General features: G+C 44.9%; 1 protein-coding gene across 1 annotated transcript in view; it reads left to right on the top strand.

The window, feature by feature from the left end:
- tmem181 (transmembrane protein 181) overlaps window positions 1–21,275 on the top strand; it is a 219,165-nt gene that overhangs the window by 147,031 nt on the left and 50,859 nt on the right. The window contains exons 8-9 of the mRNA XM_068044745.1: window positions 1,740–1,839; window positions 20,995–21,125. Of these exons, the coding sequence (XP_067900846.1) occupies window positions 1,740–1,839; window positions 20,995–21,125 (231 nt within the window). The remainder of the gene's footprint in view (window positions 1–1,739; window positions 1,840–20,994; window positions 21,126–21,275) is intronic.

Genomic DNA, 21,275 nt, shown 5'->3' on the forward strand with positions numbered 1-21,275 from the left:
TTCCTTTGTTTAAGAAGGGTAGCAAGGATAATCCAGGAAATTACAAGACAGTGAGCCTTACGTCAGTGATAGGGAAATTATTGGAGAGGATCCTTCAGGACAGGATTTACTCCCATTTGGAAACAAATGGACTTATTAGCGAGAGGCAGCATGGTTTTGTGAAGGGGAGGACGTGTCTCACTAACTTGATAGAGTTTTTTGAGGAAGTGACAAAGATGATTGATGAAGGAAGGGCAGTGGATGTTGTCTACATGGACTTCAGTAAAGCCTTTGACAAGGTCCCTCTTGGCAGACTGGGACAAAAGGTGAAGTCACATGGGATCAGAGATGAGCTGGCAAGATGGATACAGAACTGGCTCGGTAATAGAAGACAGAGGGTAGCAGTGGAAGGGTGCTTTTCTGAATGGAGGGCTGTGACTAGTGGTGCTCCGCAGGGATCAGTGCTACGTTTGCGGACAACACAAAGGTTGGTGGAGTTGCAGATAGTGATGAGGATTGTCAGAGGATACAGCAGGATATAGATCGGTTGGAGACTTGGGCGGAGAAATGGCAGATGGAGTTTAATCTGGACAAATGTGAGGTAATGCATTTTGGAAGGTCTAATACAGATGGGAAGTATACAGTAAATGGCAGAACCCTTAGGAGTATTGACAGGCAGAGAGATGTGGGCGTACAGGTCCACAGATCACTGAAAGTGGCAACGCAGTCAAGAAGGCATACGGCATGCTTGCCTTCATCGGTCGGGGCATAGAGTATAAAAATTGGCAAGTCATGTTGCAGCTGTACAGAACCTTAGTTAGGCCACACTTACAATATTGCGTGCAATTCTGGTCGCCACACTACCAGAAGGACGTGGAGGCTTTGGAGAGGGTACAGAGGAGGTTTACCAGGATGTTGCCTGGTCTGGAGGGTATTAGCTATGAGGAGAGGTTGGATAAACTCGGATTGTTTTCACTGGAACGACGGAGGTGGAGGGGCGACCTGATAGAGGTTTACAAAGTTATGAGTGGCATGACAGAGTGGATAGTCAGAAGCTTTTTCCCAGGGTGGAAGAGTCAGTTACTAGGGCACGTAGGTTTAAGGTGCAAGGGGCAAAGTTTAGAGAGGATGTGCGAGGCAAGTTCTTTACACAGAGGGTGGTGAGTGCCTGGAACTTGCTGCCAGGGGAGGTGGTGGAAGCAGGTACGATAGCGACGTTTAGGAGGTATCTTGACAAATACATGAATAGGATGGGAATAGAGGGATAAGGATCCCGGAAGTGCAGAAGGTTTTAGTTAGACAGGCCTCATGATTGGCGCAGGCTTGGAGGGCCGAATGGCCTGTTCCAGTGCTGTACTGTTCTTTGTTCTTGATCTGTTTCTGCTGCCAGGACTACCCAACCCTCCAGTCTACTCCTACACATATCACGCCCTGACACTCCACTAGCAGCAGCTCTCTTGGCAGTCTGACTTTCCTACACCCAGCCCACCCCAACTAAGCCTCCCTGGTATTTTTAAGAAGCCTACCTGCTGCACTTTGCTGGCCCCACACGCATCGTCGCCAGCTGTGAACAACACCATAGGAGATCCACTGGTAAATGGCAAGTGTTCATGAGCACAAACTGGTGTCGAGTTTAAAATTTGGAAGAGTTTTGTTTCCTGGCAGAGTGATGGTTTTACTCCTAAGTTTGTGATAACGTTGATTGAAATGTTCTTATGCCAGCGCTGGTCAATCTGAAGAATCTTGTTTTGATTCCACAGTGCTTGTTCGCTCACTCTTTGAGGAAGTTTTCAATGAAAGATTGGGCGATTGAACAGAAATGGATGTCCATTTTGCTGCCTTTGTTACTGCTTTATAATGGTACGTGTCAGCAATACTTAGATGTTGCACTTGGCATGGGATTCAAAATCTTGTTTTCTAAATTAAATTTTTTTCCCCTGTCATTCTGCCAATTGCCTTCGAAAACATACTCCTCCTTCATGCCTTTTATTAGTGTTCAGATCAATTGTGACGGTCTGAGGCTTTTGAAAAGTTATTCTGAGCTCACACAGAACATTTTCGTTTGGTCTATTCTGGTCTTATCTTTGGAAACTTTATTTCATTCTTTGAATGTACGCTTTCTTAACTCTCCAATCTTTGTCTTGCGTACCTTGTGTGATTAAACGTCCTGTCTTCAATTTGGCACCTGACTGAGGAAGGCAACAGAGACTCAAGTTATTTCAGAATGACACATTATTTATGGTCGATGTTTACTCATTTGTCTCTCCCTTCCCTCAAAGTTCACTGAGCCATCCTTCTTTCTTCCAGTCACACTGGTGTTGATCAGATGATTCAAGCAATGCTATTCACTCCCTTGCTTTAAAAATACATAATCCTGACTTATACCCTTTCATCTGAATAAATCAGTCATGCCTGCACAGGCTATTCAGAAATGGTGCAACATTAAGTGTGATATCGAGTTCCTGCCTGCAGCCAGTCCCATTGAGAGATCAAGAATTCTTGCCTATGGTATACAGCCAATCCCATCATGAGACCAGGAATTCCTGCCTGCAGTGCTCAAACCCCTGGAGGAGTTGGGAGCTGGGAGAGGCTGTAGGACGAGTTGGGAAGCAAATCAAGATAGCTTTTGTCGAGGGTGTGAGGGACATGTGATGCTCGAGTATTCTGTGATTTTTAAAAGTCTGCATTTGCTGACAGTGCAACCACTAGGTGGCACAGTACTGGCACATGCACAAAAGCAGCCTCCTCGACTGAAATGCCAGTAGAAAGAGTTTTAAACTGAATAGTGGAGGCGAGGGATCAAATTTGGGAAGATATGGTAAATCAAGGAGTAGAGACAAGGCAACAGAGAAAGGTATAAATATGGGAAATGATAAACAGACTGTGACAGGAAGGGACAGAGCATACAAATCTAAGAGTAAATTAACAGATAAGGCTAGAAGTTACAAAAATAATAAAAGGACAAAACTAAAGGCTCTGTATCTGAATGCACGTAGCATTCAAAACTAAACAGATGAACTGAGAGTACAAATGGAAATAGATAAGTACGATCTGATAGCCATTACAGAGACATGGCTGCAGGACAACATAGATTGGGACCTGAATATTGAAAGGTACATGGCATGTAGGAAGGACAGGAAGCTAGGAAAAAGTGGAGGGGTGGCTCTCTTAATTAATGATGGTATTAGCGAAATAGAGAGGGATGACCCAAGTTCAGGAGACCAGGACGTAGAAGCAGTTTGGGTAGAGATGAGAAATCATGAATGCAAAAAGTCACTTGTGGGTGGGAGTGGTGTACTGCCTAACAATAACCACACTGTAGGACGGGGTATAACGGAAGAAATAACGGCCGCTTGTCAGAAAGGTACAGCGATAATTATGGGGGATTTTAACCAACATATAGACTGGAAAAATCAGATGGGCAGAGGTAGCCTAGATGAAGAGTACATAGAATGTTTTTGGGATAATTTCTTGGAACAGTATGTTCTGGAGCCAACCAGAGACCAGGCTATACTAGACCTGGTATTGTGCGACGCGATAGGATTAATTAATGACTTCATAGTTAAGGCGCCCCTCGGTAGCTGCGATCATAATATGATTGAATTTTACATTCAGTTTGAGGGAGAGAAGAGTGGTTCCAAGACTAGTATTTTAAACCTAAATAAGGGCAATTATGAGGGCATGAAAGCAGAGCTAGCTAAAGTGAACTGGCAAATCAGGTTAAGGGATAAGTCAATAGAGATGCAGTGGCAGACATTTAAGGGAATATTTCAGAATACACAGAATAGATGCATTTCAACCAGAAAGAAAAATTCCAAGGGTGGGACCCGCCATCCGTGGTTAACTAAAACAGTTAAAGACATTATCAGAGTTAAAGAAAAAGCCTATAATTGCGCAAAGATGGGAGGCAGGTCAGAAGATTGGACAGAATATAAAAAACAGCAAAGAATGACTAAAAGATCGATAAGAAAGGTAAAATTAGAGTGCGAGAGAAAGCTAGCTAGAAATATAAAGACAGAAAGTAAGAGTTTCTATAGATATTTAAAAAAGAATCGTTAACAAAGTGAGCGTTGGACCTATGGAAAGTGAGTCTGGGGAATTAATAATGGATAATAAGGAGATGGCAGATGAATTGAACAGATATTTTGCATCGGTCTTCACTAGTGAGGATACAAGTATTAGCTGTAAGTGAGAAAATGGAAGGGAGGGAGGAACTCAAGAAAAATACAGTACAATACAATACAAAACTACAAGTGGTACTGAACAAATTGCTGGAGCTGCAGGCTGACAAGTTCCCGGGTCCTAATGGATTTCATCCTAGGGTGTTAAAAGAAGTGGCGAGTCAGATAATTGATGTTAGTTTTAATTTTCCAAAATTCCTTCGATTCGGGGAAGGTTCTGTTAGATTGGAAAATAGTGAATGTAACTCCTTTATTCAAAAAGGGAGGGAGACAAAAAGCAGGAAACTACAGGCCCTCTGTCTTGGGGAAAATCTTAGAAGCTATTATTAAAGATGTTATAGCAGGGCATTTAGAAAAATTCAAGGTAATCAGGCAGAATCAACATGGTTTTGTGAAAGGGAAATCATGTTTAACCAATTTATTGGAGTTCTTTGAGGGAGTTACACATGCTGTGGATAAAGGGAAATCTGTGGATGTATTGTACTTAGATTTCCAGAAGGCCTTTGATAAGGTGCCACATCAAAGGTTATTGCACAAAATAAAAGTTCATGGTATAGGGGGTAACATATTGGCATGGATAGAAGATTGGCTAGCTAACAGGAAACAGAGAGTCGGCATAAATGGGTCATTTTCTGGTTAGCAAGATGTAACGAATGGTGTGCCACAGGGATCTGTGCAGGGGCCTCAATTTTTTACAATTTATATAAATGACTTAGATGAAGGGACCGAAGGTATGGTTGTTAAATTTGCTGATGACACAGAGATAGAATTAGAACATTACAGCGCAGTACAGGCCCTTCGGCCCTCGATGTTGCGCCGACCTGTGAAACCATCTGACCTACACTATTCCATTTTCATCCATATGTCTATCCAATGACCACTTAAATGCCCTTAAAGTTGGCGAGTCTACTACTGTTGCAGGCAGGGCGTTCCACGCCCCTACTACTCTCTGTAAAGAAACTACCTCTCACATTTGTCCTATATCTATCACCCCTCAACTTAAAGCTATGTCCCCTCGTGTTTGCCATCACCATCCGAGGAAAAAGACTCTCACTATCCACCCTATCTAACCCTCTGATTATCTTATATGTCTCTATTAAGTCACCTCTCCTCCTCCTTCTCTCCAACGAAAACAACCTCAAGTCCCTCAGCCTTTCCTCGTAAGACCTTCCCTCCATACCAGGCAACATCCTAGTAAATCTCCTCTGCACCCTTTCCAAAGCTTCCACATCCTTCCTATAATGCGGTGACCAGAACTGCACGCAATACTCCAGGTGCGGTCTCACCAGAGTTTTGTACAGCTGCAGCATGACCTCGTGGCTCCGAAACTCGATCCCCCTACTAATAAAAGCTAACACACCATATGCCTTCTTAACAGCCCTATTAACCTGGGTAGCAACTTTCAGGGATTTATGTACCTGGACACCAAGATCTCTCTGTTCATCTACACTACCAAGAATCTTCCCATTAACCCAGTACTCTGCATTCCTGTTACTCCTTCCAAAGTGAATCACCTCATACTTTTCCGCATTAAACTCCATTTGCCATCTCTCAGCCCAGCTCTGCAGCCTATCTATGTCCCTCTGTACCCTACAACATCCTTCGGCACTATCCACAACTCCACCGACCTTCGTGTCATCCGCAAATTTACTAACCCACCCTTCTACACCCTCTTCCAGGTCATTTATCAAAATGACAAACAGCAGTGGCCCCAAAACAGATCCTTGCGGTACACCACTAGTAACTAAACTCCAGGATGAACGTTTGCCATCAACCACCACCCTCTGTCTTCTTTCAGCTAGCCAATTTCTGATCCAAAGCTCTAAATCACCTTCAACCCCATACTTGCATATTTTCTGCAATAGCCTACCGTGGGGAACCTTATCAAACGCCTTACTGAAATCCATATACACCACATCCACTGCTGTACCCTCATCCACCTGTTTGGTCACCTTCTCGAAAAACTCAATAAGGTTTGTGAGGCACGATCTACCCTTCACAAAACCGTGCTGACTATTGCTAATGAACTTATTCTTTTCAAGATGATTATAAATCCTGTCTCTTATAATCTTTTCCAACATTTTACCCACAACCGAAGTAAGGCTCACAGGTCTATAATTACCAGGGCTGTCTCTACTCCCCTTCTTGAACAAGGGAACAACATTTGCTATCCTCCAGTCTTCCGGCACTATTCCTGTCGACAATGACGACATAAAGATCAAGGACAAAGGCTCTGCAATCTCCTCCCTAGCTTCCCAGAGAATCCTAGGATAAATCCCATCTGGCCCAGGGGACTTATCTATTTTCACACATTCCAAAATTGCTAACGCCTCCTCCTTGTGAACCTCAATCCCATCTAGCCTAGTAGTCTGAATCTCAGTATTCTCCTCGACAACATTTTCTTTCTCTATTGTAAATACTGACGAAAAATATTCATTTAACTCTTCCCCTATCTCCTCTGATTCCACACACAACTTCCCACTACTATCCTTGATTGGCCCTAATCTAACTCTAGTCATTCTTTTATTCCTGATATACCTATAGAAAGCCTTAGGGTTTTCCTTGATCCTATCCGCCAATGACTTCTCGTGTCCTCTCCTTGCTCTTCTTAGCTCTCCCTTTAGATCCTTCCTGGCTAGCTTGTAACTCTCAAGCGCCCTAACTGAGCCTTCACGTCTCATCCTAACATAAGCCTTCTTCTTCCTCTTGACAAGCGCTTCAACTTCTTTAGTAAACCACGGCTCCCTCGCTCGACAACTTCCTCCCTGCCTGACAGGTACATACTTATCAAGGACACGCAGTAGCTGCTCCTTGAATAAGCTCCACATTTCGATTGTGCCCATCCCCTGCAGTTTCCTTCCCCATCCTACGCATCCTAAATCTTGCCTAATCGCATCATAATTTCCTTTCCCCCAGCTATAACTCTTGCCCTGCGGTATATACCTGTCCCTGCCCATCGCTAAGGTAAACCTAACCGAATTGTGATCACTATCACCAAAGTGCTCACCTACATCTAAATCTAACACCTGGCCGGGTTCATTACCCAGTACCAAATCCAATGTGGCATCGCCCCTGGTTGGCCTGTCTACACACTGTGTCAGAAAACCCTCCTGCACACACTGGACAAAAACTGACCCATCTAAAGTACTCGAACTGTAGTATTTCCAGTCAATATTTGGAAAGTTAAAGTCCCCCATAACAACTACCCTGTTACTCTCGCCCCTGTCGAGAATCATCTTCGCTATCCTTTCCTCTACATCTCTGGAACTATTCGGAGGTCTATCGAAGACTCCCAACAGGGTGACCTCTCCTCCTGTTTCTAACCTCGGCCCATACTACCTCAGTAGACGAGTCCTCAAACGTCCTTTCTGCCGCCGTAATACTCTCCTTGATTAACAATGCCACACCCCCCCCCTCTTTTACCATCTTCTCTGTTCTTCTTGAAACATCTAAATCCCGGAACCTGCAACATCCATTCCTGCCCCTGCTCTACCCATGTCTCCGAAATGGCCACAACATCGAGATCCCAGGTACCAACCAATGCTGCAAGCTCACCCACCTTATTCCGGATGCTCCTGGCGTTGAAGTAGACACACTTTAAACCAAGTTCTTGCTTGCCAGTGCCCTCTTGCGTCCTTGTAACCTTATCCCTGACCTCACTACTCTCAACATCCTGTACACTGGAACTACCATTTAGGTTCCCATTCCCCTGCTGAATTAGTTTAAACCCCCCCGAAGAGCACTAGCAAATCTTCCCCCCCAGGATATTGGTACCCCTCTGGTTCAGGTGAAGACCATCCTGTTTGTAGAGGTCCCACCTACCCCAGAAAGAGCCCCAATTATCCAGGAAACCAAAACCCTCCCTCCTACACCATCCCTGCAGCCACGTGTTCAACTCCTCTCTCTCCCTATTCCTCGCTTCGCTATCACTTGGCACGAGTAACAACCCAGAGATAACAACTCTGTTTGTTCTCGCTCTAAGCTTCCACCCTAGCTCCCTGAATTTCTGCCTTAAATCCCCATCTCTCTTCCTACCTATGTCGTTGGTGCCTATGTGGACCACAACTTGGGGCTGCTCCCCCTCCCCCTTCAGGATCCCAAAAACACGATCCGAGACATCACGAACCCTGGCACCTGGGAGGCAACACACCAACCGTGAGTCTCTTTTGTTCCCACAGAACCTCCTATCTGTTCCCCTAACTATGGAGTCCCCAATGACTAATGCTCTGCTCCTCTTCCCCCTTCCCTTCTGAGCAACAGGGACAGACTCTGTGCCAGAGACCTGTACTCCATTGCTTACCCCTGGTAAGTCGTCCCCCGCAACAGTATCCAAAACGGTATACCTGTTGTTGAGGGAAACGGCCACAGGGGATCCCTGCACTGCCTGCTGGTTCTCTCTCCTTCCCCTGACGGTAACCCATCTACCTACTTCTTTTACCTGAGGTGTGACTACCTCCCCATAACTCCTCTCAATAACCCCCTCCGCCTCCCGAATGATCCTAAGTTCATCCAGCTCCAGCTCCAGTTCCCTAACGCGGTTCTCGAGGAGCTGGAGTTGGGTGCACTTCCCGCAGATGCAGTCAGCAGGGACACTCTTGGTGACCCTTACCTCCCACATTCTGCAGGAGGAACATACAACTGCCTTAACCTCCATTCCCACTATTCTAGGAATAGGTAGGAAAGTAACTTGTGAAGAGGACATAAGGGGGCTACAAAGGGATATAGATAAGTTAAGTAAGTGGGCAAAGCCCTGGCAAATGGAGTATTATGTGGGAAAGTGGGAAATTGTCCACGTTGGCAGGAAGAATGAAAAAGAAGCATATTCGCTAAATGGTGAGAGATTGCAGAGCGATCTGGGTGTTCTAGTGCATGAATGCAAAAGGTTAGTATGCAGGTACAGCACGTAATTAGGAAAGCTAATAGATTGTTATCGTTTATTGTGAGGGGAATTGAATACAGAAGAGGGGAGGTTATGCTTCAGCATTGGTGAGACCACATCTGAAGTACTGTGTACAGTACTGGTCTCCTTATTTAAGGAAGGATGTAAATGCGTTAGAGGCAGTACAGAGAAGGGTTACTAGACTAATACCTGGAATGGGAGAACTGTCTTACGAGGCAAGATTGGACAGGGTTGGCTTGTATCCGCTGGAATTTAGACGAGTAAGAGGTGACTTGATTGAAACATATAAGATCCTGAGAGGTCTTGACAGGGTGGAAGTAGAAAGGATGTTTCCTCTTGTGGGAGAATCTAGAACTAGAGGGTCACTGTTTTAAAAATAAGGGGTCGCCCATTTAAGACAGAGATGAGAAGAAATTTTTTTCGCTGAGGGTCGCGAGTCTTTGGAATTCTCTTCCTCAAAAGGCAGTGGAAGCAGAGTCTTTGAATATATTTAAGGCAGAGCAAGGGATAGATTTATGATGAGCAAGGGGTTGGAAGGTTATCGGGGGTAGGTGGTAATGTGGAGTGATCAGTTCAGCCATGAACTTATTGAATGGTGGAGCAGGCTCGAAGGGCTGAGTGGCCTACTCCTGCTTCTAGTTCGTATGTTGGTATGTCTGCGACGTCTCAGGCAGCTACCAGTAATAAAAATTGCACTGCTCAATTTGTCACAAAAAGCAAGTTAAACCCAATCCCCCTCAATGGCTGCGATCATCACCATCATCCCACCCCCAACAGTATCCTGTTCCCTCCTGCCATCGTGCTTCTCTTTACCGATCCCTCCCATGCCCGTCTGCTCACCGTTTGCATCCCACCTCGCTGCTGGCTCCCTTCAGCCACTTGCTTTGCAGCTTCCCCCCTCTCGGCCGCTCCCTTCCCGCATTGCCCCATCACCCCTTGGCTGCTCTCTCCACCCTGGGCGGCTCGTTCCCTGCCGTGTCTCTGGGCAGCGCAGTGGGGAGCAATCGGCCGACAGGGGTAAGCGGTGAGCGAGTGGATGAAACAGCGAGGCGAGGAGCAATTGGCTGGTGGGGTGGGGTGTGGTAGGATGCAGCGAAGTGGGGAGCAGCGAGACCAGGAGTGAGCGGCTGCGGTGGTGGTGGGGAGGCGGTGAGGCCGGGATCAAGTGGTCGAGGGGGGCGTGAAGCGGCAAGGTGGGAAGCAAGCGGCTGAAATGGGATAGTGTTGGGGGAGAATGGAGGTGGCGATTGCAGCCATTGAGGGGTGAGGCAGCGCTTGGACGTCATTACGTCTGGCATCATTGTGTGGTGTCGTCAGTGTGCATATACACCGGTTCTTGCTGGCAAGTGTTTGGACGCACTGATGAAGGCGTCAATCACTCTAGGCATGCTCTGTGTTGTCAGGAGCCACTCAGTTTTTTAAAATGTAGCTGCCAATTTTCAGTGGCCCTGACCATGACTGGAGAGCTCTCTTTACACACCTTCAAGAGGTCTAATTTGAGAAGTCACTGCGAAGATGCAACTAAGCTTTTTTCATGAAAGGGGTGTTGGGCGTGTGCAGCTCAAAGGTAGGTTTATTTTCCTTTCTAAGGGGATGGGGGAGTGAGGAGTGAATAATGCTCCTTAAACAATTTGATCTTTTTGAAACCTGGAGGATCCCCAAACCACAAATTCACAAACTAGTGTTACAGACAGGGGAGAGATGATGGGGATGGCTCCCCCTTTTCACCTCTCTACTGACCGAAGACGGCATGTTTTAAAAAAGTGTTTCGCTTCTGAGTGCTTTAATTGTCAGGAACAGACAGGTGGCAGGTTTTCTCCTAAGTTTTAAAAAGATAAATGTTTATTGTTCAACAGCCAAATATACGCAACTACACCCATTCTCTCGCTCATATAGATAGACATGCACTCAAGCAAAGATTGTAATTATAAAAGTAGCATGCATTTATGTCTTACGATTTCAAGCATTCTCTGTTACACTTGCTTTTCGCCAAGGTGAAGACTTGAAGCGATTCAGGCTCTTGTTATACTCCAGTCAGGTTCCATCAGGTGGAAAGTTCAGGGCCAACTTGAGTCTCTGCCTACCTGTGATTTAAAGCTGATGGTCATAGGCAGGGTGTTTTCTTTTTGTTGGCATAGAAGTTTTTCCCAATGTCTGTCTGCCCGGGATGTGCCCATATTAAAACCAGTTGTCAGAAACCTAGTTTCTGTCACGTGACTAGAGCATCTCTTTTCCTTTGTCCTCATAATAGTTTCTCATGGTTTGGCTGTTGTCAGACAATGGAGTCTGGGTATCACTCATCCACATCACATCTTGTTAAAATAGAGCTTCTCATGCCCATTTTCTGGATTTCTAGTTTAGAGTCGAAGAGTCTGCAATAGTACTGTGACCTAGTTTTTTGATTCGTTGGAGAAATGCAGCCATTACCACAGGAAGGGTCATTTGTATTTTAATGACTTCACCAAGACTTGTTCAGGCATGAAAATTAGCTCAGGGTTCTTGTAGTTCCATGTGTATTGGGCAGGAAAGTAAAGGTCACCTGACTTCTCAACTCATTTTGTTTAACAGGAAAGTGTCCTTGATATTTCATTTTTTTTACATCATAGAGGGAAAGAAAAGTAAAAACACATGATAACAAACATCTGCACGCTTTCATTCACATGCATTCCTCAGGGTCGTTGTCACTTCCACAGCTTACTGGTGGTACTTTGTTTAAATTCTGGACAGAGCATCAACAATGATATTGTTTTTCCAAGCAATATGCGTAATTTTTAATTTAAACGCCCTTAGGAGTAAGCTCCATCAGATCAGCCTGGCGTTGTTGACTTTAAATTTCTCTGGAAAGTTAGTGGATTGTGGTCAGTGTATATTAATATCAGGGAGATATGTTACTGACGTAGACCTCAAAATGTTGAAGGACTAACAGAAGTCCCAAAGCTCCTTTTCTACTGTGGAATGTTTTCACTGATGTTTTTTTAACTGAAAAATAGCCAATTGGTCTCTCAATACCCAAGTCATCTTCCTGGAGTAAGATGGCTCTGACTCCCACATCGCTCAAATCAATAGCTGCCGTGAATGATTGGTTCAAGTTTGGGGCTGCTAACATGGGCTCATTTGTTAGAATAGCCTTCAGTTTTTCGAAAGTCATCTGGCACAGTTCTGAACACACTATTTTGACATTTTTCTTCAATAAATTGGTCAATGGTGCAGCTAGGGTCCTGAAATATGGGATGAATTTTCTGCAGAATCCGCAAATCCCCAAGAATCGTATTATCTCTCTCTCGGTCTTGGGAACGGGAAAATCCATCAGGGCTTGTACTTTTGTTACCCTTGGTAACACCCAATCTTGACCTACAACATGTCCTAAGTAGGTCACTTCAGCCTTGGTGAACTTGTTTTTGGCTAAATTTACCACTAAGTTAGCGCTTTATAGACTTTTGAGTAACGCCCTTAAATGATTTAGGTAATCTTCTCCAGTGTCGCTGTAGACCAGCAGGCCATCAATGTATACAACACAGTTGCTTAAGCCAACCACCACTTGATTTGTCAATCTTTGAAAGGTTGCTGTGGCGTTCCTTAAACTGAATGGCATGACTTTGCATTATAATAGGCCACCTGGTGTTACAAAAGTCGAGATTTCCTTAGCTTGGGTGGTCATGGGGACTTGCCAGTACCCTTTTAATAGATCAGTTTTACTGATGTAAGTGGACCTGGTCATTACAAGGTTCGGGCCACTGCATTAACTTTTCGATCGTCAATGCAGAGTCTTTTGGAACCATCCAGCTTAGGAATCAATATAGTAGGAGAACTCCAGCTGCTTTGACTGGTCTCGACTATGTCATTGTCTAACTTGTATTTAATCTCTTGGACTTGAGCCAATTTATCAGGTCTCGGTCCATATGGGTTCTGTTTAATAGGTGGCGTCTTCCCTACATCCGCATCATGAATGGCCAAAGAAGTGTGACTGGGTTTCTCCCTACACACCTCCCCAAACTCTCTTAGCAGTTTTATTATGCCTTTCCTCTGCTCGTCATTTAAATAATCATGGACTGTGTCTAGCCTCCCTACGACTTCTGTGTTAGCTAGTTTCACAGTAGGGAGGTCAATCTGGGGAATTTTACAGGTCCCCTTCTTCCCCTAGTTACTCCTCACTATCATTTCTGTCCTCATCCGTCCTCACTACCTGGCATACATTCACTGGGTTGTCTTGTTTCCGATATTAATATCTCTTTCACATGCTTATGTGGCACAGCCGTTGTTTCTTTCTCTGGTTGGGGGTGTTGATCAGGTAGTTGACGTCACGATCTTTTTCCTGATGCACTACAAGCCACTAAATCTAGCTTTTAAAGGTTCACCCAGTACCAGCAACAGCACCAGGACCTTATCCTCTGGTTTGAATGTCCAAGCCTCAGCATGTCTGTTTGCCTGCCTTTTCATGATCTACTGGGAGGCTTTAAGGTGTTCCTTAGCCACAGCACAGGCTTTAGAGAGTCAGAAGGCTGACGCATAATTCAACCATGAGGTTTCCTCCCTTTGTTCCAGAAATTTTTCTTTGATCAGCTTAAGGGGGCCTCTTACCTCATGCTTATAGACTAGTTCAAATGGACTGAAGCCCATCGATACTTTGGGTGATTCCCTAGTGGTGAACAGCAGAAAAGTTAACCCCTTGTCCCAATCTTGGGGGTACTCACAGCAGTAGGCTCTGTTCGTGGTTGTCAGTGTTTGATGATACCGTTCCAGAGCCCACTGTGACTGTGGATGGTATGTTGGGGATTTTAACTATTTGATGCCAAGGCTATGCATAATGTCCTGGAATTCACAGGACATAAAATTTGATCCTTGATCTGATTGGATCTCTTTAGGCAGTCTGTAGCGGGAGGAAAACTGGGTCAGTCCCTCAACCACAACTTTTTCTGTGATTTTTCTTAGGGGTATGGGCTCCGGGTGGCCAGGTCCAAGATAATTAAGAGGTATTGAAAACGCGTCCTAGTTCTAGGTAAGGATCCTACGCAATCTATCAGAACCCTGCTAAAGGGTTTGTGAAAAACAGGTATAGTTATTAGGGCAGGTTTGATTGCAGGTTGTGGTTTCCCAACAATCTGGCCGGTATGGCAGGTCCTACAGAATTCAACAACATCTTTGTGGTGGTGAGGCCAATGCTGGCTCATCCAAGCCTGAGTCTTTCGGATATCCACATGCCCAGCCATTGGGATTTCATGGACAATCCTCAAGGTTTCCCTTCAATAGCTGGGAGGAACTAAAATTTGGTGGACCGCTGTCCGCTCCTCCTCTGCAGGTGGCCAAGGAGACGGTCACTTTCTCATCAGTAATAGCATGCGGGAACCCCTTCTGCCTCTGCCTCAGAAAAGGGGGTCTGTGCTATTCCTTTTAAGTTGGGGTCGGCTTGTTGAGCTTCAATGAAGGAGGATTTACTGAAGACCACCTCTTTCTCACTTCAATCCCTGAGAAAGGTTTCGGCCAGCTGGACCTCTGGGCCATCTGTCCGAATTACTGGCTCAGCTGTCTCTAGTGGAGCTCGCTTAGCTGTGGATCTGGTCACTATGCAGTTAGGGAATGTTCCAAGTAACTGTTCTGTTTCCCTGGTCTCATTTGGCTTGTTTAAGACTGCCAAGGAGGCTATCATTTTACTCCCAGCCAAATCATTACCCAAATCTACTCCAGCCACAGGCAGACTATGGACAATCCCTACCCTAACTGGTCCAGAGACTAGGTCGCGCTGTAAGTAAACCCAATATAGGGAATCAGGCATGTATCTGCCTTCAATGCCTTTTACCAGAACTTTCGCATTTACCAAGCTCTCTGATGGGAAGGTCATGCCTTTACCCAGCATTAATGATTGGGTGGCCCCTGTATCTCTGAGCAGGACCGTTGATTTGCTTGACTCATTAGTGGGGTACGGGGACACTTTTCCCTTGAAGACAAAACCCTGGTAACCCTTGCGGATCTTGTCTGTTTCTACCGTGCCTGTGGCGATATTCCTCGTGGGGTCAGTTACTGTGGTTAGGGCCATGGACTTGTCCACTATGCCACCTCTTAGGTCACCCTTTCCTGGACTAGCTTTGTGAGCACCAACAAAACCCACTGGCTTTCCCTTCAATTTCCAGCTGTCAGCTTTCACGTGCTCTGCTTTACTACAGTGGGAACACACTAGTCTTCAGGAATCATTCCTACCCTCTGCACCTTCCTTCTTGACCTGTGGAGGGCCCCCAGCATTCTCACTTTCATTCTCCCTTTCACTACCATCTCTGTCACTCTCCCACTTTCTGTCCTTCCTGGACCTCTGGGGATTATTAGGGAAGGATTTTCCCTGATTAAAGTTTGTGCGCAAGTTCGTAATCGTCTGCCATTACAGCATCGTCCCTCACCTTTGAGACCCTTTGTTCCTCACTATGGGACTTGATATTAATTGGGATATTATTTTTGAATTCCTCTAGTAGTATCATAGAAAGTGTACGGCCCAGAAAGAGATCACTTGGCCCATCGTGTCTGCACTGGCCAAAAAACGAGCCAGCCAGTCTAATCCCACTTTCCAGCATTTGGTCCATAGCCTGCAGGTTACCCGCTTGAGGTGCATATCCAGACACCTTTCAAATGAATTGAGGATTTCTGCCTCGACTATCCTTACAGGCAGTGAGTTCCAGACCCCTACCACCCTCTGGGTGAAAAAACTTTTCCTCATCTCCACTCTAATCTTTCTACCAATCATTTGAAATCTATGCTGTCTAGTCACTGACCTCTCTGCTAAGGTAAATAGGCTCTCCCCATCCACTGTATCCAGGCCCCTCACAATTTTGTACATCTCAATCAAATCTCCCCTCAGCCTCCTCTGTTCCAAGGAGAACAACCCCAGCCTATTCAATCTTTCTTCATAACTGCATTTTTCCAGTCCTGACAATATCCTTGTAATCTCCTCTGTACCCTATCTAGTGCAATTACATCCTTTCTGTAGTGAGGTGACCAGAACAGCACACAGTACTCAAGTTGTGGCCTAACTAATGATTTATACAGTTCCATCATAACCTCCCTGCTTTTATATTCTATACCTCGGCTAATAAAGCAAAGGATTGCGTATACCATCTTAACCACCCTATTGACTTGTCCTGCTACCTTCGGGGATCTGTGGACATTAACCCCAAGGTACCTCACTTCCTTTACACTTCTCAGTGTTCTCCCGTTATTTGTGTGTTCCTTTGCTGTGTTTGACCTCCCCAAATGCATCACCTCACACTTCTCCAGGTGAATTCCATTTGCCACTTTTCTACCCACCTGAACAGTCCATTAATATCTTCTGCAATCTACAGTTATCCTCCTCGCTGTCAACTACGCAGCCAATTTTTGTGTTGTCTGCAAACTTCTTGATCATGCCCCTACATTTACATCCAAATCATTAATGTATACCACACAAAGCAGGGGACTCCAGTTGCAAAAACACCCGTCAACAATTACCCTTTATTTCCTGTCACTGAGCTATTCTTGTATCCAGCTTGCTACATTCCCCTGGATCCCATGTGCTTTTTTATTTATTTTATTTATTTAGAGATACAGCACTGAAACAGGCCCTTCGACCCACCGAGTCTGTGCCGACCAACAACCACCCATTTATATTAATCCTACATTAATCCCATATTCCCTACCACGTCCCCTACCACCTACCTATACTAGGGGCAATTTGCAATGGCCAATTTACCTATCAACCTGCAAGTCTTTAGCTGTGGGAGGAAGTCGGAGCACCCAGCAGAAACCCACGCGGTCACAGGGAGAACTTGCAAACTCCACACAGGCAGTACCCAGAACTGAACCCGGGTCGCTGGAGCTGTGAGGCTGCGGTGCTAACCACTGCCCACTATGCCACCCTTATTTTTTTTATCTTTTTAACCAATGGGCCATGTGGGAACTTGTCAAAAGCCGTGCTAAAATCCATGTAGACCACATCAACTGCACTACCCTCATCTATCTTCCTTGTTACTTCTTCAAAAAATTCAATCAAGTGAGTCAGACATGTCCTTCCCTTAACAAATCCATGCTGACTATCCTTGATTAATCTGTGCCTTTTTAAGTGACAGTTTATCCTGTCTCTCAGATTTGATTCCAATAATTTGCCCACTGCTGAAGTTAGAGTGACTGGCCTGTAATTATTCAGTCTATCCCTCATATCCCTCACTTCCTTTTAAAACAAAGGTACGATGTTAGCAGTCCTCCAGTCCTCTGGCACCACATTTATACCCAGTGAGGACTGGAAAATGATAGTCAGACATTCTGCTGTTTCCTCTCTGGCTTCTTTTAACAGCCTGGGGTACATTTCATCTGGCCTTGGTGATTCATCCACTTTGAAGGATGTCAATCCTGTTAATACATCACACTCCTCCTCCTTAACTACGCCTGCATCGTCCCCTCTTTTGTGAAGACAGATGCAAAGTATTAAGAACCATGCCAACATTTTCCACCCCTGCACATCGGTTACCTTTTTGGTCTTTTATGAGCCCTACTCTTTCCTTAATGTATTGATAAAACATCTTTGGGTTCATCTTGATTTTGCTTGCCAATATTCTTTCATGCCCTCTCTTTGCTTTCCTTATTTCGTTTTTGATTTCACCCCTCCACTTTCTATACTCCTCTCGGTTTTCTGCAGTATTGGGTTCTCGGTGTTGGACATAAGCTTTCCTTTTCTGCCTTATCTTAACCTGTAAGCTTCTTGACATCCAGGGGGCTCTAGATTTGGGCATCCTACCCTTTTTCTTTGTGGGAACATGTTTTCTCTGAACCCCTTGAATCTCCCCTTTGAATGTCTCCCATTTCTCTAACACTGATTTAAGAAGCTGTTTCCAGTCGACTTTTGCAAAACCACTCCTCAGGTTCATAAAGTTGGCCTTGCTCCATTGAGAACTCCTGTTCTATCTCTGTCCTTTTCCATAATTATGTTAAAACTAACTGAATTATGATCACTACCACCAAAATGCTCTCCGACTGCCACTCCTTCCACCTTCCTAGCTTCATTTCCAAAAACGAAGTCCAAAACTCCACCCTGTCTTGTTAGACTTGCTACATACTGGCCATAATAGTTCTCCTGAATGCACCTTAAGAATTCTGCTCCCTCAATTCCTTTCACACTAAAACTATCCCAGTTAATATTGGGGTAGTTAAAATCCCCTGCTATTACTGCCCTATTGTTTTTGCACTTCTCAGAGATTTACATACATATTTTCTCTTCTATCTCCCTCTGACTGTTCGGGGGTCTATAGAACACTCCCAACAGTGTGATTGCCCCTTTTTGTTCCTTAGCTCAATCCATATGACCTCAATTGATGAACCTTCAGACATATCATCCCTCCTCCCAGCTGTAATTGTTTCTTTAACCAAAATTGCCACCCGCACCTCCTTTTTTTTATTCCCTCTCTATTGCATCTGAAAACCTTGTAACCAGGAAAGTTGAGCTGCCATTCCTGTCACTCCTTAAGCCATGCTTCTGCAATAGCTATGCTATCATACTGCCACATGTATATCTGTGCCCTCAGCTCGTCTGCTTTATTTGGTATACTCCTGGTGTTGAAGTAGATATTCTTGAGTATTGCCAAACTTTTTTTTTCTAGCCTATGTTTCTTCTTTTTCCAGACTCATCCACTTATTTTCTGCCTTGTATTTTCATTCCTGATTTTGTCCCAACTGAGGTTAGCTTCTGTTCTACAAACGCTTTAGCGTCGAACACGGCCACATCTTAAGTGTTTATCACGGTAAAAATATGAGAAAACCTCCTGATTTTTTAAAAAACAATTTTAGCAATCGATTTTTCTTCCTATTTCCAATTTGCTCATTTAATTTAACATTTCAGATCCTGGGCGAGCCCCAAATCTATTTTGGACAAGGGAGAGATGATAGTGATGGCTCCTCCTTTTCACCTCTCAATTGACCTAAGACCGTGTGTTTTAAAAAAGTGTTTAGCTCCTGTGCGCTTTAATTGTCAGGAACAGACAGAATTAGAATTAGACCATTACAGCGCAGTACAGGCCCTTCAGCCCTCGATGTTGCGCCGACCTGTGAAACCATCTGACCTACACTATTCCATTTTCATCCATATGTCTATCCAATGACCACTTAAAAGTTCTCAAAAGTTTTAAAAAGAAAGATAAATGTTTATTGTTCAACACCCACTCACACTCAGACAGATACACACACACTCAAGAAAAGATTGTAATTATAAAAGTAGCATGCATTTAGGTCTTATGATTTCAAGTGTTCTCTGTTACACTTGCTTTTCCCTGGGGTGAAGACTTGAAATGATGCAGGCCTGTAATCCTTTATTGTTCACTGAAGAAAAGCTCTGGAGATTTTGGAGGACAAATTCATTGTTGTATTATGTTCACAGTAACAGATTTCTCTTGTTATGCTCTAGTCAAGGTTCAATGGCGAAGTCCTGGTACGGTTCCTCAGGTGGAGAGTTCAAGTCCAACTCGAGTCCCTGCCTACCTGTGGCTTAAAGATGATGGTCATAGGCAGGGTCTTTTCTTTTTGTTGGCATAGATGTTTTTCCCACTGTCTATCTGCCCATAGTGTGCCGTATTTAAATTCCTTATCAGAAACCTAGGGCTGGATTTTACCGAGCTCCCAACGTCGGGCTCCATGGCGGGGGGGTGGGGGTGGGTGGCCGGAAGATCATTCTGGTAGATGCCCGCCATGGAGCTCAACACCAGGAGGGCTGGGCCCCATCCTCCCAGCGGCTGCGTGGCTCCGTGGAGGCTGCCCAGCTGCTGAGCGTGGAACCTGCATCTAAATATGTAAATGAATAAAGTAAATACATTAACATGCACTTACCTGGGATCTTACAGGCCCGCCGCAATCTTCAGAGTGGCAGCTGGCACTCCTGCATCGTCAGTTCCCCATCTGGGGAAAGCAGGTGTGACATTGATTGGGAGGAAGGGGAGTTAAGATTTTGTGTGGGGATGGGATGGGGGGGGTGGTGGGGGGGGGTGTAGGTGAGGTCAAATAATCGTCATGAGTGTTTTGGATGATGGGAAGGGGTGAACTTTAAACTTTGCATGGTATGGGGAGTGAAGGTCATATTTCAAAGATAAGTGTTTTGTGGGGAGGGGGAAGGGCAAATACTTAATGTTAGCAGTATGGGGGGTGGGAAAGGGGCGATAGAATTTTTATTGCAACAATGGGGTGGGGTATGACTTTAAAAATTTAAACTCATTGGCAGGGCTGACTGCCCTTTAAAAATGGCACCAGCGCCTGCGCATAGGCAGCAGATGCCATTGCTGGCGCGCACAGCCTGCCCCTCCACACGATTGGGGGGGCAGTGCGGGGAGGACACAAGCTGTCCCGGGTATTTAAATGAGCCACCACACGGTAGATTGTGGCGGTTCAACAGTGATCAGCCATTTTTTTGCTCGGGCGGCTCTTAATATCCAGCCTTAGTTTCTGTCATGTAACCAGAGCGTCTCTTCATTGTCATCATAAATAGTTCTGATGGTTAGGCCATTGTCAGACAATGGAGTCTGTGTATCACTCATCCACATACCATCTCGATAAAAATAGAACTATTCACACCATTTTCTGGATTTCAAGATTGGAGTCAAAAAGTTTGCAACAGTATTGTGAACCCATTTGTATTTTAATGACTTTGCCAAGACTTGTTCAGACATGAAAATTAGCTCAGGGTTCATGCAGTTTCATGTGCATTGGCAGGAAAGAAAATGTCACCTGACTGCTCAACCCTATTTTGTTTTACAGGAAAGTGTCAGTTTCGAGTTTATACTTCATAAGTTCATATTTATAGTTCATAAGTTCATATTGCATGAGCATGGCACTAGATACCCACTTTATTAAGCAGCATATGTTGCCATGTGCTTTTATGTTCAGGTGCACAGGTTCTATAAAGTGCTTGATACATTTATACAATTTTCCTTTTTTTCTCAGATCCTTTCTTCCCACTCTCATTTCTTGTGAACAGCTGGTTTCCAGGAATGCTTGATGACCTATTCCAGGCAGTCTTCTTGTGTGCTTTGTTGCTGTTTTGGCTCTGTGTTTACCATGGATTTCGTGTGCAGGTAAAGAATTGCAGTGGAACTTTGTAAACATTGTTGCTTGCAAGCAACTGCCCCACCTCCCACTCTGGTCTCAGTCACCCTGTTACATCTTCCCCACCCCTCTCCGCCCTACCCAGTGGGCCCCAATTACTGTAAGCTGTTGACATTATG

Source organism: Heterodontus francisci, chromosome 13 (assembly GCF_036365525.1).
Source record: "Heterodontus francisci isolate sHetFra1 chromosome 13, sHetFra1.hap1, whole genome shotgun sequence".
In the NCBI taxonomy this organism is placed as follows: Eukaryota; Metazoa; Chordata; class Chondrichthyes; order Heterodontiformes; family Heterodontidae; genus Heterodontus; species Heterodontus francisci.